At 37.3% G+C, this 18158-nt stretch overlaps 1 protein-coding gene across 1 annotated transcript in view; it reads left to right on the top strand.

The window, feature by feature from the left end:
- The window catches only part of CFAP91 (cilia and flagella associated protein 91), an 89565-nt gene that overhangs the window by 40482 nt on the left and 30925 nt on the right, over window positions 1-18158 (top strand). Inside the window, exons 8-12 of the mRNA XM_055316565.1 lie at window positions 3858-4015; window positions 6253-6435; window positions 7484-7626; window positions 15252-15368; window positions 16818-16889. Coding sequence (XP_055172540.1) covers window positions 3858-4015; window positions 6253-6435; window positions 7484-7626; window positions 15252-15368; window positions 16818-16889 — 673 coding nt within the window. The remainder of the gene's footprint in view (window positions 1-3857; window positions 4016-6252; window positions 6436-7483; window positions 7627-15251; window positions 15369-16817; window positions 16890-18158) is intronic.

Here is an 18158-nt window from a genome sequence, read left to right as displayed (position 1 = left end):
AAGCAGGCTCCATGTAGGGAGCCCGATGTGGGACTCGATCCCGGGTCTCCAGGATCAGGCCCTGGGCTGAAGGCGGTGCCAAACCGCTGGGCCATCGGGGCTGCCCCGCTTTTTTCTTTAAAGAAAAATCTAATCTACTATCATAGAATCCCACTGAAATGCCTTTTTTTTTTTTTTAAGATTTTAAAAATTTATTTGACAAAGCACAAGCAGTGGGGAGCAGCAGAAGGAGCTGCAGTGGGAAAGGAAGAAGCAGGCTCTCCACTCAGCAGGGAGCCTGACATGGGGCTCAGTCTCAGGACCCCGGAATCATGACCTGAGCTGAAGCCAAGATGCTCACCTACCTGACTGAGCCTGACTGACCCACCCAAGCACCCTTGAAATGTCTTTCTTTTTAAAAATTTTTAATTTAAACTTTATTTAGCTAACATATAGTGCAGTATTGGTTTCAGGATTAGAATTCATTGGTTCATTACTTTCATATAACACCCAGTGCTCATCACAACAAATGCCCTCCTTAATACCCATGACTCATCTAGCCCATCCCTCACCAACCTCCCTGCATCAACCCTCAGTTTGTTCTCTATTGATAAGAGTCTCATGGTTTGCTTCCCTCTCTTTTATCCCCTTCCCATATGTTCATCTGTTTTGTTTCGTAAATTCTACTTATGAGTGAAATCATATGGTGTTTGTCTCTCAGACTGACTTATTTCCCTTATCATAATACACTCTAGTTCCATCCACTTTGTTACAAATGGCAATATTTCAATCTTTTTTTATTTATGTTATTTTATTATTTATTATTTATTAATATTTGATCTTTTTGATGGCCCAATAATATTCCATTGTATGTATGTGTGGCGATATGCACACACACATGCACATACTACATCTTCTTTATCCATTCATCAGTCTTTCAAACTGACCCTTTCTGTTCATTCCCAGTGCACCTCTGCCTGGACCGTGGCCCTCTTTATATCCCTCAGCCTCCTAGCTAATCATCTTAGTCCCTTTGATACTGAATTCACAGTCAGGACATCCTGGGTTCTAGCTACAGTTAATGGGAGCATTTTCTATTTAAAAGACAAATTGTGGAATTCCTTAATTAAGAGATGAACTCACAGTGCATAAATAACAATATGCTTAGGTATTTCTGGTTTTCAATCATTTTAATGTATTTTCAGTAATAAAGCTGTCCTTAGAATGTGTGGAAATGATGAAAAGCCCAAAATTACAACTCCCTAACAATAAAGAAACATGGGATGTTTTTCCATTTACTTTTGTCATCTTCAGTTTCTTTCATCAAGATGTTTTATAGTTTTTAGTGTACTAAAAAGAAAGGGAACTTGTTGAGGTTTTCCTTTGTTCTATGCTGCACTGAGGCACTTTATTGCCCATAGCAATGCTACACCTTTCAGTGTACTTACACAAAAGAAAGCTAAGAACCAAGACGGAGACTTAGCATGGTTCTGAATTCAAAGTATGTTTATCTTTTTACAACACCTTCTATTAACCCTAAGTCCAGACTGTGTGATGTTTTAGTAAAAGCTTGCAATTAAAGAATGCAAAGTAGGTATCAGAAAATTAAATTTACTGCTGCAATTTGGAGAGGTATATTCTTATCAGAAGGGCACTAGGAACATTTATAATGTTTCTGGCTAGTTCTGTTTGAGATGGGTGGAGATTTGGGAGAATTACTGAGAGAAAGTAGCCTTTCAGCTGGGTGTTGAAGGGTTAGTAAAAGCCATCAGGTAGATAGTATTAGTGATGATGATGATATTCATAGAGCACGTTACACTTGTAGAAGCTTACTATGTGCTGGAGCTATGTTCCAAGCCAGTGGTTCTCAAATTGTGGTCCACAAACTAGCAGCATCGGTATTTCCTGGGAATTTGTTAGAGATCCAGATATTTGGGCACCATCCCAGACCTACTGAGTCAGGTGGTAGACTCCAAATTATCTGAGGCATGCTCAGGTTTGGGAACTACTGTTCTACCATTAACCCATTTAATGCTGACAACCTTATGGGATAGGTACTATTATGTCCGTTATATGGCTGAAGAAATTGAGGTAAGTGATGAACTTGAGAATGAACCTAGAATTTCTAACTCCAGAGAGAAAGGTGACAATTGGTTTTTGGCTTATTTTTAAAAACACCTGTTTTTCCATATTCACTTTTCACTACTTCTCCACCTTCTCCTATAAGTCCACTTTGAGAAGCTCCACCAGTATGACATGTTAGCTCTGTCTCTAGTCCTTTGAGTTGAACTTTCCTCTGCCAAGGCCTCACTTTTTCCTTGTCTATGTGGCAAATCTCAATCCTTGTTTATCTTCAAGACTACAGAGGTAATAGTTCCTGTAAGGGAGCCTTCTCCATCTTCCTGGATCCATTGGGAATAGCGCTAACCATAGTTGTCCTGTTCTTTTTTTCTCCCATGTTGTTCATTCTTTTGGTCTGGTATTTATCTCTTTGTTTTATAAAATGCTAGTTGGGGGATCCCTGGGTGGCTCAGCGGTTTAGTGCCTGCCTTCGGCCCAGAGCGTGATCCTGGAGTCCCAGGATCAAGTCCCACATCAGGCTCCCTACATGGAGCCTGCTTCTCCCTCTGCCTGTGTCTCTGCATCTCTCGCTCTCTCTGTCTCTCATGAATAAATAAATAAAATCTTTAAAAAAAATGCTAGTTGATATGCCTGCTCCAATAGAACAGTGCTTCTTGAGAGAATGTGTTTGATCTTGTTCATCATTGTTTGTTTCCTGCCTGGCATATGGTGAGGATTTAATAAATATTTGACAGATGAGTGACTGAATAAATTACTCTATGAATTTTTAAGTAAGCGTAAAATGTTCAAATGTCTATTTTTAGGAAGGAAAATCTTGACAGCTGTGTGGAGCAAAATTGGAAGGAGAGACTAGATTAGCAACTAGCGTCCAAGTTAGGAGAGGGATGATAAAAAACATGAGCTAGGGACTGGATGCAAGAAGTGTTTTAGAGGAGGAATTGTTAGGGGAGGGAAGAAGATGTAAGAAGGGGTAGATTTCTGGGAGAACAAAATAAGTGAATTTTTTTGAGATTGTCAGGGTAGCCGGAAATTCAAGTAGATAGGAATTCTGGTTCAGAAATACCTGGGCTGGAGGTACAGATTTTGAAGTCATGTGTGCATGGTTGCATAAACATGAGCAAGGCAACTTTAGGAGAACAAGATGAAGGGAAGGGGAAAGGAAACAAAGATTGATTAATGTCTATATGTGCCAGACACTGACATTTTCACGTGTATTTCTTAAAATAGCATGCTGTCTCATTTTCTCTTCACTCGTATTACTTAACTCTCCAGCCAATACCTGTGGACCTGGAACTGTGCACAGACATCTTCTTGTTCATTTAGACCCATCTGCCTAGAGAACCCTTTTATTTACTTGGCATACTCTTCTTTGCCTTTCAGAACTATGCCCATACATATTCCCTTTTTAAAAAATATTTTATTTATTTATTCATGAGAGACAACAAAGAGAGAAAGGCAGAAACGCAGGCAGAGGGAGAGGCAGGCTCCATGCAGGGAGCCCGATGTGGGACTCGATCCCGGGTCTCCAGGATCATGCCCTGGGCTGAAGGCAGGCACTAAACTGCTGAGCCACCCGGGTGTCCCATACATATTCCTGTTATAGAGAGATCCACTAGGAGTTGCCTCCCCCAAACACCCAATGTATCTGTCACACTTTGATAGAGTGGTCGTTTTAAATACATGAATATGGTACCAGCCCAAAGAGAAGATTCTGTTTATGGCAGGTGTTTCCTCTCTCCCTAGTAGAATAGTCTGAGATAACAAACACTTCTTTATGTTTGGTGATTTACTTAAAGATTACAGGAGATTCGTCTGGAAGTTCTAAAAGAGTTGCTGAAGAAACGTGATGAGAATCAAAATGAAGTGAACATGAAGCACTTGAATGCCCGATGGTCTCAACTGCAGGAAGCGAAGGAGGCAAAGTTGGCACAGATTCAGCACACACATGTAGTAGGTAATGATGTCATATTAACAATGAAGAGAATGGGAGGGTTGGCTTTGCTTTGAATCTTTGATCAAACCTCATTTAGATAGAATTCTTTTGCATCCTAATGTTATTAAATAAGTAAAAGAGATGAATTACTTCTCAAAAGTAGAAGAGTGGAGGAAAATTCTTCACTAAGAAAACCAAGTAATGATGTTCCAACAGGTAGTCAGGTTATTGACACTATGGGGTAAGTGTGTGTGTGTGTGCATGTGTGCGTGTGAAAGGGGTTGGGCTTCCCATATTCATGGGTTGAAGTCCTGGATAGAGAGCCCTATTTTCTCAACCTTTTTTATTACTGCTCCTAAGTGATACATTTAGACATCTTTTCTCCTTACCCCCTCCCATGAAATTTTAATAACATGGGTATGCTGTGTATCTGTTTATGTACTATATCTGTACACATAAAAAGAGCAGTCAGTGGGTGATTAAACTATGAAAAAAATTAAAAAAAAAGAATAACTATGTAATATTTTAAAATTAAAATTAAAAAGGGCCTGGGTGGCCCCGCAGTTTAGCACCTGCCTTCAGCCCAGGGTGTGATCCTGGAGTCCCAGGATTGAGTCCCACATCAGGCTCCCTGCATGGAGCCTGCTTCTCCCTCTGCCTGTGTTTCTACCTCTCTCTCTCTCTCAATCTCTCTCTCTCTGTGTCTCTCATGAATAAATAAATAAAATCTTTTAAAAAAAATTAAAAAGAGGGTACCTGCATGGCTCAGTTGGTTAAGTGTTGACTCTTGATTTTGGCTCTAGTCATGATCTCAGGGTCGTGAGATCAAGCCCCATGTTGGGCTCCTCACTGGGCATGGAGCCTGCTTAGGATTCTCTCCCTCTGCCCCTTGCTAGCGCCCCCTCCCTCTCAAAAAAAAAGTAATAATAAAAATTAAAATTAAATAAAAATTTTTAACTTATTATTTAACTTTATAATTTTGGTTGCTTAGTAACTTATAATGTAATTTACTTATAAAATAATATCAATTATATGTGCTAATTGACAATTTATATGCATAATAGATTAATCATGATTTTTAAAAAATCAAATTTGTTATTTTTCTAGCAAAAGTAAAACAATTATAAAAATTCCTTAGAATTATTTTTAGTTGAGAACAAAAAGAATTATTTTTAGTTGAACTTTTAACGCTTTCTTGATGTGAGAAAATAACTTTTAACTAGCTGCTAGGTATGCACTTAGATATTGTCAGCATTTTTTCTTTTCGGTACCTGATATAACTAATGATGATTGACTAACTTTTGTAGATAATGAACTGAGGGTTGCTGGAGGGGAGGGGGATGGGGAGATGGGATAACTAGGTGATGGTCAGTAAGGAGGGCACTTGATATGATGAGCACTGGGTGTTATATGCAACTGATGAACCACTAAATTCTACCTCTGAAACTAATTAAAAAAAGATACATAACAAACGTAAACTATATTTCGTTTCAAAACCCCAAGTCCCACACAAAAGCTTGGAGAACCAACTTAAATGCCCACGAGGAAGCAGTGGTGCCTGCAGCCACCTCTTAAAATAAGACTTTGCAGTCCCACAGTATGATTTTAATCCCATCCAGAGTGCACAGTGTAGAGCCCTCAGCAGGGATGGCTCTGTGATAGATCTGAGAGAAAAGGAACAGGCGGAGGTAGTAAGCATGACTCCTTAATGAGTAAACTCCCAGTGTGCACAGCTGAGCATTTTCCCTCCCACTGCCAAACAGTTCTGAAGAGCTCTGAGCTGGGATACATTGTGCTTTATTCTGGTGTGAGCCAAGATGGAAAGAGATTATCGAAGAACCTGTAGTCTTTCCTCCCTTGCAATTATTTTCCTAGGAGAAAATAATTTTCCGAATCTCCACTGACCATGGTTTTTTTGGGTTACTTTGAGTTTCTTTCATTAGCTTGACAAACTGTTACTGAATACCCCTTCTTGCCTCAGAGCTTGGAATGCAGTTATAAAAGATTTCTGTTGCATACCAACTGAGGACACTAATCGACTCAGCTTCTGTCACTCGCACTTGTCTCATGATGAAACTGGTCCACACAGATGACAGACCTCTGTTCTTAGTATTACATTCCGGCTGCAGTGAGTGGCCATCGTTGAAATTCATTTCGCTGAGTAGCTTCCCTGTGAATAAAAGTAGAACTGGCCTATTATTATGCATTTGTTCAGAACAATATTTTGAAGATAGTCACAGAGGTATGTTTTATTCTAGCAATCAGAAAACTTGCGGGAAAGGGAAGGAATATAGAAGGGAAGTTGGAGAGAAGAAATATCATCAAGGATTATTCTGATTATGCATCACAGGTCTATGGACCTCTGTCTCGTCTTGGTCGTTTCCCTGACAACAATTCAGAGGACTTTGTAGTAAAAAACTACTATCTCAACACCTATGAAGGTAAGCAATTTACATAATTACAAGTCCAGTAGTAGCAGTATTAAAGTACTAGAAATATTAGATTAAAGGCTAAACAACAAAAATATTTTCAAGAAATAGCAATGAACACATTTATTATTATTAATATAAGTTCATAAAAACCAATAAAAACTCCTAAGACCCAAGTAAACGAATCCACTGTATAACAATATATCAGTGTTTAGCTACTAAACATTTAAACGTGTTCAATATCACTAATAAAGTCACAGAAAAATGAAACCAAAAAAGCTTTTATACAAGCTTTAGAAAGTCAACAAGGAACTTATCATGAAATCAGCCCTTAAAGAAGAAGTGCTAGAAAACTAGTGGGTAAGGAAATGGATAACTAGGGGATAAAATTCATGGTGAGGGCTATACTTCTCATCAAGTCCCAGAGAGGCTTATTTAGATTAAATTTTCTTTTTTTTTTTTTTTTTTTTTTTATTTATGATGGGCACACAGTGAGAGAGAGAGAGGCAGAGACACAGGCAGAGGGAGAAGCAGGCTCCATGCACCGGGAGCCCGACGTGGGACTCGATCCCGGATCTCCAGGACCGCGCCCTGGGCCAAAGGCAGGCGCCAAACCGCTGCGCCACCCAGGGATCCCTAGATTAAATTTTCATTGACAAGTTGAAGCATACACATGGCCAAGATCATGAGTTGGTGGTCACACTGTTGAACTCTCCAGAGCAGAATATGATAAATCGGTGTACATCCCCGATAGAATGGTGGTCCCATGTACCATATGATCACTAAATTTCTGTTGGCTATTATCATAAAACTCATTCCTTTTTTTAGGGAAATATTTTATTAGAATGCATTTTGCATTTTATGGTCTAAATCACTGAGAACATGAGCTAATTTATGCACAAATTTGCTTTATGTTTTGGGGCCACTTCAATTATGTGAGCTATATATCTGATCAATTCCAAATGAAACCACTTGGCAAACAGCTACTAAAATTAACAATATGCTTTCAAACGCCAACTGCAGTCACTGAATATTAAAAACATGTACTTCATTCCTGTAGGATTAGTTGAACTTGAGTCAAGTCTCCCAGATTTTGTGACACACCCCCGAATCAGACCTCCGAAGCCAAAAGTCACTACCACGAAAGCTGGTTTTCTCAAGAGGGCAGCAAGGATGGACCATGAATTGGCAGAGGTTCATAAGGTAGAGCAAGATGCTATTAGTAGGACTTTTGCAGTGAGATACCCCATCTCCAAAACTGCAGTGTCCAGTAGTTCTCAACACATCACTCTACATTTTTTCTCCTCTCCAGACTTTCATCTTTTGGAATTTGCCAGTGCTATGCTGAACCAGTGTTTTTCCCCCTCATTTCAAGCTGTAGGAAAATCTGCTGGAGGCTCTTCTCCCGATTTGCAGGAGTCATGTTACTTCCTAAAAGTAGTTCTGACTTTGCATCTACATAATAAAACCTGACACTGCGTTTAGGGGTAGCAGGTTTCTAGTGTTAGGAATTACTGCTGTTTTTTTTTTTATTTATTTTTTATTTATTTATGATAGAGAGAGAGAGAGAGAGAGAGAGAGAGGGGGGCAGAGACACAGGCAGAGGGAGAAGCAGGCTCCATGCCCCGGTAGCCCGATGTGGGATTCGATTCCGTGTCTCCAGGATCGCGCCCTGGGCCAAAGGCAGGCGCCAAACCGCTGCGCCACCCAGGGATCCCTACTGCTGGTTTTAATAGTCAAAAAGACTTCATTTTCTCTCTTTTAGAATGTTCCCAGGGCATCAGGAAGAAAGGGAATCATGTTCAAGTGCTCTCTAATCTGGTTTAAAGCCCAACCACATGAAAAAGTGCAATGGTTGTCCTCATGAAACGAGTACATGGCATCTACCAGCTGTGCTTCCCTTTTGTTAATTGGACTACAAGTGTACAGACTCTTGAACTTGTGATTTATGAGCACGCTCCTCAGTCTTTAGCATGCATCAGAATCACTTGTTAAAACACATGTTGCTAGGCCCTCCAAAGTTCCTGATTCAGTAGGTCTGGGGTGGGGCTGGGGTATTTGCAGGTGTTACAAGTTTCCAGGTAATGCTGATCTGCAGGAACTACCCTTTGAGACTCACTGGTTCATGACATAATCTCATCACTGGTCCCTGTGTTTGTGTGTTCAGTTGGTTTTAGTAATAGAATAATCCACAGAAGCCCATAATCAAAATCAAAATTGGGACTTTGGGGCGCCTGGGTGGTTAAGCATCTGATTCTTGATTTCAGCTCAGGTCATGATCTCAGGGATGTACGATTAAGTTCTGCTGTGGCTCCATGTGGGTGTGGAGCCCACTTAAGATTCTCTCCCTCCCCCACCTCACCCCCCTTCCCCAGCCCTGCAAGGTACACATCCATGCTCTCTCTCTAAAAAAAATTTAGGACTTTGACAATAATTCATGTGTATCTATGTGGTTCTTTCTCACCTCATTCCCCTATCTCCATTTACCCATTCTGAACTGTGTTCATTATTCTCTCACTTTCTGTAAGAGTTTTTTTCAGACACTTTTTATTAGAGTATGGAAGTTCTCTTCTTTCCTCATTTACTGAAACTTTAATCATGGGTTCCTGCTGAATTTTATCATGTTTTATCTGTATGAATTGAAGTAATTATATATTTTTCTTTTTAAAATTATGGTAATAAGGAACATTTATAGGTTTTTGTTTTGTTTTTTACAAAATTCATCTATTCTTATGCACTGGGAATGAACCTAACTTGGTCAAGTTGTTTTATTTTCAATACAGTGTTGGGTATTAGGGAGGGCACTTGTTATGATGAGCACTGTGTGTTATATGTAAGTGATGAATCACTAATTTCTACTTCTGAAACCAATATTATACTATTTGTTAACTAGAATTTAAATAAAAATTTGAAAAAGAAAAAAACCAATACATTGTTGGATTTGATTTACTAATACGTTTATCAGAATTTTGATTCCATATTCATGAGTGAAATCACCTTTTTCTTTCTCATTTTGACTACGTATGGCATTGGTGTCAGAGTTATCCAGGTCTTCTGAAATGACTGTGGAGTATTCCTTCTTTTCTATTTTTGAAAAGAATTTAAATAGGTTTAAAATGACCTATTTCTTCAGTTTGGTAGAATATTCTTATTAAAATTATGAGACTGATGTTTTCTTCATGGGAAAATTCCAACCACTCCTTCAGATTCCTTACTGCTTACGGAACTATCTGCATTGTTTTGGTAAATTACATTTTATTTATTTTTTATTTCTTTTTAATTTTAAGTTTAATTTTTTTTATAAATTAATTTTTATTGGTGTTCAATTTACCAACATACAGAATAACACCCAGTGCTCATCCCGTCAAGTGTCCCCCTCCGTGCCCGTCACCCATTCACCCCCACCCCCCACCCTCCTCCCCTTCCACCACCCCTAGTTCATTTCCCAGAGTTAGAAGTCTTTATGTTCTGTGTCCCTTTCTGATATCTCCCACACATTTCTTCTCCCTTCCCTTATATTCCCCTTCACTATTATTCATATTCCCCAAATGAATGAGAACATACACTGTTTGTATAGGAGAGGGAGAGGAGGAGGAGGAGAGAGAATCTTAGGCAGGCTCCATGCCCAGTGCAGAGCCCAACTTAGGGGTTCAATCTCATGACTCTGAGATCATGACCTTAGCCAAAACCAAGAGTAGTACACTTATAACCCAACTGAGCCAGCCAGGTATCCTGAAAAATTACATTTTCTTTATAGATTTTGTTGCACCTAGCTTTTCATATTTTTTGACATATGGTTGTTGATAGTATTATTTAAAATCTTTTTAGTGTTTGTTGTACTATAATCATGCCTTTTTTCATTTATAATATTATTTGTGCTTTTACTCTTTTTCCTTATTCATTTTTGCTGGGGGTTTATTAATTTTCTTGGTATTGTTTTTCTAAAGAATGAAATTCTGACTTTGTTGATTTTCTCTACTTCAGTTGCAGTAACTCCCATTCATATATATCTTTCTTCTTTTTGTTTTGTAGTTCTTTTCCTAACTTAGAGTAGACATGTAGTTCATTAATTTTCAGGCACTCATCAGGTTTATAAATAAGTATTGAAGGCTAAGCATCTCCTTCAAAACACTGGCTTTATTTAGTATATTCCATTAGTTTTGATATGGAGTGTTTATTAATACTAGTATCTAATTTTTAAAAATATCTGCTACAGTTTTGAACCTATAAGTATTTAGGTTTTTAAATTTCTAAATTTGCAGGAATTTTCACTCTTTTTGAAATAACTTCTAACTCCTTTGCCCTATGGGCAGGAATCCCTATTCTTTGAAACTTAGGTATGTTTCTCTTGTGAACTAGTATATGAGTTTACATATAAAATAATCTGTTCACCTTCAAATAATATTATCACTTTACATGTAGTATATGTCCCTTATAGCATATTATTCCCCATTCATTCCTACTGTCTGTTGGCATTGCTGTCATTCATTTCACTGATCCATATGCTATAATCACCCAATACGTTTGTACTCTCGTTGCTTTAACAGTTATATTTTGGATCAATTAAAAATAAGAAAAAATAGTTTATTTTACCTTCATTTATTCTTTGTATGCCACTGTTCCTTTCTTTATAGAAATGCAAGTTTCTGACCTATGTCACTTTGCTTCTGCCTGGAGAACTTGTTTTACCATTTATTACAGGGAAGGTCTCCTGGCAATGAACTCTCTTTGTTTTTGTTTGTCTCAGCAAGTCTTTATTTCTCCTATATGATTTCTTTTTTAGATATAACTCACATACCATAAAATTCATTCTTTTAAAATATACAGTTCAGTTGTTTTTAGTATACATACTCACAAGATTGTTCAACTATCACCAATTTCTAATTCCAAAATACTCTCTTTATCCCAAAAAGAAACCTTGCACCCATTAGCAGTCACTCACAATTACCTTCTTCCCCCTAGCCCCTGACGACCACTAATCTTTCCTTTTATGGATTTGCCTATTCTGAACATTTCATATAAATGAAATCAAACAATGTATGGCCTTTTATGTCTGGTTTCTTTAACTTAGCATGATGTTTTCAAAGTTCATCTATGTTGTAGGTAGGTACCTCATTACTTTTTATGACTGTATGATATTCCATTGTGTGGATGTATCACATTTTGTTTATCTGCTCATCAGTTGATAAAAATTTGAGTTGTTTCTACTTTTTATCTATTATAAATTATGCTGATATGCACATTTGTGTACACATTTTTGTGTGGACATAAGTTCTTCAGTTCTCTTGGCTTTGTACCTAGGAATGGAATTCTTGGGTCACCAGATAACTGTTTTACTTTGTGAGGAACTACCAGATTGTTTCAAAAGGGGCTATACTGTTTTACATTTCTGCCAGGAATGTATGAGGATTCTGATTTTTCTGTACCTTTTTAAAAAAATTTTGTTTATTTATTCATGATAGATATATATAGAGAGAGAGGCAGAGACACAGGCAGAAGGAGAAGCAGGCTCCATGCTGAAAGCCCAATGTGAGACTCAATCCCGGGACTCCAGGATCATGTCCCGGACCAAAGGCAGGTGCTGAACTGCTGAGCCACCCAGGGATCCCCTTCTCTGTACCTTTGCCATCGCTTATTCCTGCCTATCTTTTTTATTTTAGCCATTCTAGTGTGTGTACTGTGATATCTCATTATGGTTTAAATTTGCATTAGTCTAATGATTAATGAGTTTTAGCATCTTTTTCATGTGCCTTTCGGTCATTTGTATATCTTTTTTTTAAAAGGTTTTATTTATTTATTATTTATATTATTATTTATTTATTTATTTGAGAGAGAGTGTGCATTAGCAGAAGGAGAGAAGACACAGGGCTTGATCCTAGGACCCGAGGATCATGACCTGAGCTAAAGGCAAACACTTAACCAACTGAGCCACTCAGGCACCCCAGGGTCATTTGTATATCTTTTTTGGGGTAAATGTCTATTCAGATCCTTTGCTCATTTTTAATTGGGTTGTCTTTTTGTTTGTTTATTAGAGACATTACTTTTAATGTCTATTTATTGTTGAGTTGTAGGAGTTCTTATATATTCCAAGGACTATATACCCTTGTCAGATATACAATTCACAGATTATCCTCCCAGTCTGTGGGATGTCTTCTTACTTTTATTTTTTGTCTTTTTATTTTCTTGATAGTATCTTTTGAAAGAAGTAAGTTTAAAATTGTGATCTTTTCACTTTTGAATAATGATTATATTGAGTGTAGAATTCTAGGTTGGTGGGAGTTTTTCCCAACACTTCGAAGATTTCCCATTACTCTCTTTTTGCATGGATGGTTTCTGACTAGAATTCCACTGTAATTTTTAACTTTGTTCTTCAATAGTTAAGGTGTGTTTTCTCTCTGGCGTCTTTCAAACTTCTCTCTTGGTCTTTGGTTTTCTCTAATTTAAATATTATATGCCTGAGGTGTTTGTGTGTGTGTGTGTATGTGTGTACACGCGTGTGCGTGTGTGTCCTGCTTAGTGTTCTCTAAGCTTTTTGGATCTGTGGGTGGTGTTTGTCATTACTTTAGGAAAGTTTCCAGCCATTATTATTATTTCAAATTTTATTCTGCATTCTCTCTTCTCCATCTGGTATCCCAGTTATACATATTATTCCTTTGATATCATTTCACAGTTCTTGGATATCTTGTTCTACTTCCTTGTTTCTCTTTGCATTTCACTTTGGGAAGTTTTTATTGACATATCTTCAAGTTCCTGGTTTCTTTTCTTTTTTTTGAGTCTACTGATGAGCCCATTGACAGCATTCTTCATTTCTGTTCCAATGTTTTGATTTCTAGCCTTTCCTTTTGATTCTTTGAGTTTCTATCTCTATTTACATTACTTATCCATTCTTGCATGTCATCCACCTTTTCCATTAGAGCCCTTAACATATTAATCATTGTTATTTTAAATTTTCTGTCTGATAATTCCAACATTTATATCATATCTGACTCTGGTTCTGATGGTTACTTCTCTCTTTAGACTGTGTTTTTCTTGCCTTTGGAATGCCTTTTAGTTTTTTTGTTGAAAGCCTGACATCTGTTATAAAGCAATAGGAATTGAGGTAAATAGTCTATAGGTGGGATTTATATTAATCTGGCTAGATGTTGGGCAGTGTTTAATGTTTGTTGTAGCTGATGGTATCAAAGAATTCACATTCTTTTACTGTCCTTGTTTTTATCTGAACTCTTGGCTTTGGTATAAGATGCTTTCCTTCCAGAGATATCTTACAGGCAAATATATCTGTATCTATGTATATCTCCATATAGAGATATGTATATGTGTATATTTAGAAATATATAAAAATAAATATAAATACCTATAAGTATCTTCAACTTTTTTACACAAATGTGTTTTTTTACACAAATGTTAATACATAATCCACACTGCTCTGTCTGTGCTTTTATTATTTAATATATCTTAGAGATCATCCCGTAATTGTGTTACATCATTTTTTGCATGGATACATCATAATATAAATGTAACATGTTTAACCAGTCCCAAGTTTTTTTGTATCAAAAATAACGCTGTTTGCATATCATTTAGTACATGTATGAACATCTCTAAAAGAAAATCCCTAGACATGAATTGCTGGGCCACAATATGCCTGCATTTATAGTTTTGATGGATATTGACAAATTTTCTTACATAAATGCATACTAATTGCTGAATATGTGAGAGTGCCAGTTTTCCCAGATCCCTACCAACATATTATAAATGATTGGTTTTAAAATGGTTTCATTGTAGTGCTCTTCAGGGCAACACACTCAAGAGATGCTTGACTTCAGAATTATTATTTTTTTAGACTGCTGCTGCTTTCTGTTGAGTCTGTTGTTGTGGTTATTGTAGAACTGTTATATATTAGAGCTGTTATGTATTTGGTGTCAGTTTTTATCTTGTAGAAACTCAGAGGGTTCTGTTAAAACCACAATAATTTCATGTGGTTTCAAATTTTACTCAATTTGCATATGTTTATTAGTTTCAAGATTTGGCTTAGTACTTGTTTTTATCTATGTTCTCTGTATTTTCTGTGGAAAAACTAATGTAAAAATTATATGATGAAAAACATGATTCTCAAGTATGATTTTTAAACAACAGAGATCAGGCTTTTTGATACTTTTACATTAAAAGTATCCCCATATGGCTGAAAACAGAAGCAATGAACAAAACCATTATAACAAATTATAATGTTGTATAATTTGGGGGACTTTTGGTGATCAAAAGTAAAATCAATAAAATGTATGTTGAAATCAAAACACACACATACTCTTTCGCAAGGAAACAAGTTCAGTTTCAGAAAATGTGAGCTGCAGGCTTTCATGGCCAAAGGAAAGCTCTTTCTTCACTTGGAGACAATTGCCTTTAATGCTCCTCAGTTCCTTCATAACAATAGAACATACCAGATTTCTGTCATTTATGGCAGGGGGAAATTTTCTGTTGCCCAGGAACTTGTTTTAAATAGTTAATTGGCTCTTGTAGAAGAAAAGGAGTCAGGGATTTTGCTTGCACACACACATGACCAAAACTTTTAAAATCTCAATTTTTTTTAAACCTCCAAATCTTTGATTAAAATGGATAAAACCTACGTGCCCTGTTTACTGAGTGTTTAGCTGATGTTTAGGAGTATCATACTATTCCATGGGTCATACAAGCACCCAGTTTTGGCCTTATTCAAAAAGTTCTGGCATAGCCATAGTGAAGATTGTTTCTGATTGATATTCAGACCTGTGTCTAGATCTAGTAGTGGAAGAAAATACAAAGGTAAGAAGTGACGCTAGTTGGTGTTATTCCAGGCAATATTGGATAAGAAGAATAAAGTTCTTGAACCAAAGAAACTTCTGCGCTTCCTTCAAAGAAAGGCTGTACCTCAACCTCGGCTTCCAACGCCAACCTTGGAAATGAGTTCCAATGTAAGTTTGAAACTTTATTCGAAATGCTAAATTCAGTATTGTTGTCTGTTTATCCTTAGATACTTTGGGTTAAAAACAAACCTAATTTAACAGGATTACCTTCTCAAGATCTGACTGCTATGGCATATATTCTTATGCTTCAAACATCAAACACACAAATAAGCAAAATGACAAGAAAAATAGGCATCAAAAGGTATTCCTAATGTGTGTCAAATAAAAAAAGATCAAATGACAGTCAGTTACCATAACCATCTTGCAACATAGGGAGGTGGCTTCTGGACAGCTGAAGTCAGAGAAGAGTGAAGTGACAGAGATGTCATGAGGACAGGCTGGCTTCTGAGGTAGGACTGGCTCAAAGAATTCACCCTGACCAGGGTCATACCTCACCTTCATAGATCTCCTAACCCAGTTTGGCCAAGATACCAGAGTTAGTCAGGATTTCGGACTGACTCGGACTTGACAGCCACCCTCTCCCCTCAAAACCTTCACCCCCAACCTGACCAAGAAACTCCTAGAGATGACACAATACAAATGTACTGCTCAATGGGAGGATAACTGCCTGTTAGATGGGGATATTCTTAGCAACCCTTCTTCTCAGCCCATTATCTCCCTGTTTAAGGCAATTCTCACAAGAAGCCAGATCATATTAATAAGGTTGTTGTCCTATGTCAGAGGGAAAGGAGTTGACAGATCTCATTAGCGCCTCTGACGGGTCACCTGTGTGACCTATGTAGAGATACTGTAGTACTCTCACTGACTGGCCAGGATATGCTTCTGGACATCCACCTTTCTAGATTTTGTGCCAATCACTCCCTATGGTTAACACATTGTCTATTAAATGTGTTTATGCTGTTGATTTCTGTTGCTTTCTTTTGTATTCAGAGGTACTTTAATAGATTTGCAGACTGTCAAAAGCAAAAAAACAGTCATTTAAGGTGATTTTCGTGGTGGCTAATCTTGTCCATTCTGATTTTACCAGTTTATCTAAATTCTTGTGAGAAGTACCTTACTCTAGACTGACATAGACTAGCTGTATTCCTAGTCTACTCTTGATCAAACATGAAAAAAAAAAAACAATTGCAAAAGGGATATTATAAGCAATACTTGTTGCTTCAAGAAAGATTTTGCTGGAAAGGAATATAGAAAATTGAAAATGGCTTAATTTGTAGGGATAGAATTAATTTTTTGCTTTTGATATGATTTTTTAATGATATCTTATAAAAATGATGAATTTTAACAATACAGTAAGTAACATTTAAAATACTCTATGTTCAAAAAAAAAATAAAATAAAATACTCTATGTTCAATGAGAGTGTAGGCCTTATTTATTTCTCTAAATCTTTTTGGCATCTAGCATAATCTCTTTTGCTTGATCTAAGTCTTCAAAAAACTATTTGATGCTGACCACTGCTGTTCTCAAGCTGCTTGATTCTTACTTTGTTCTTTTAGGAAGAAGAAGATATAGAAATGGCTGTGATCTACCTTCAAAAGTTACTTCGGGGAAGAGTCATTCAGAACATGGTGTGTAGGGTCCATCCACTGGTCCTGTGCTTCTCCTTTGAGAATAGATTTATAGAATGTGTATGTACTGGTTCTTTGGGGTGAATTCCCTCTTGCACCCTGCTCTCTTATGGAGCTATATACTCTTGCATTACCTGCTCATTCCTTTCTACTGTCATAGTTTGCCAAGTGGGCAGCACAGTGTCAAGGAAAGAAAGGACCTGCTTGCTTGCTGTTTGTCACAGTTGTAACCAAGGCAAGGTGAAATTAATATCTTCCTTAGAATTGCTAAATCTAGCGATTTTCTTGCTTGAATTTAGACTTTTTTTAAAAAAGTTTATTTATGTAAGTAATTTCTATACCCAACATGGGGCTTCAACTCAGGACCGTGAGATCAAGATTTGCGTGCTCTACTAACCAAGCCAGCCAGGTGCTCCTGAATTTTAACTATTAAGACATCACAAACCAAGTGGATTCCCTGATTTTCCATAAAGTTATAATTATTTGAGTTTGCATATAGCTAGCAATATTTGAATAATAAACAGATAAGTAATACTAACTACCGTTTTGAACCCCTAATGTAAGCTCACATTGTATATTCTTTACATCTATCATCTCATTTTTTTCCTTTTAGTTACCCCATTTTACAGGCAAGTGATGTGAGTCTGAGATTATGTTAACTGCTAGCAAATTCAGCTCTGGTCTTCCTGACTGTAGAGCCTTTGCCATGTTATTTGTACAAGCACACTTTAATTTTTAAAATGGACTGATATAAAGCACCAGCTAAAAAAAAATTTTGTCCTCTTATAGCTGTAACTTGTAAGAGACTCAGTTATAATTAGTATGTCCAGAGAAGCTGGGTGAGCATCTCGTGTCCAGCATTACTCTTTACTCTCCTTGAATATTTCCCCAGGAAAAATGTCACAGCAGATTGTGTATTATAATAGGGGCAGATCTCTTGGAAAAAGAAAGCATGACTATAAAAAATACCATCCTCAGTCTTCTTAGGGAAAGAGCACAGAAAATGAAGGGGAGATTCAAGTTTCTTATATGACACTATAGTAACCATTTTGTCTTTGAGAGACATTTTAAGAAATTGAGTAAACAACTAACAACTCTTTCTCTACCTGAGCAGCTGGATGTGCAGAAAAGAGGGCTGAGCTTTAAGCTCTGTGGTCCCAGAAGGCAGAACCAAACTCACCACTGTTCACAAGTGCCTCACCAGTCACAGCAGGAGTCCTTGTGCCTCGCACGAGGGATGCTAACCTGCAAGTTTCTTTCTGATTTGGT

This window comes from Nyctereutes procyonoides, unplaced genomic scaffold, assembly GCF_905146905.1.
Source record: "Nyctereutes procyonoides isolate TBG_1078 unplaced genomic scaffold, NYPRO_anot_genome, whole genome shotgun sequence".
Taxonomy (NCBI): Eukaryota; Metazoa; Chordata; class Mammalia; order Carnivora; family Canidae; genus Nyctereutes; species Nyctereutes procyonoides.
The sequence above is the reverse complement of the archived record's forward strand: the minus strand, read 5'-3'. Positions and strand labels throughout refer to the sequence as shown.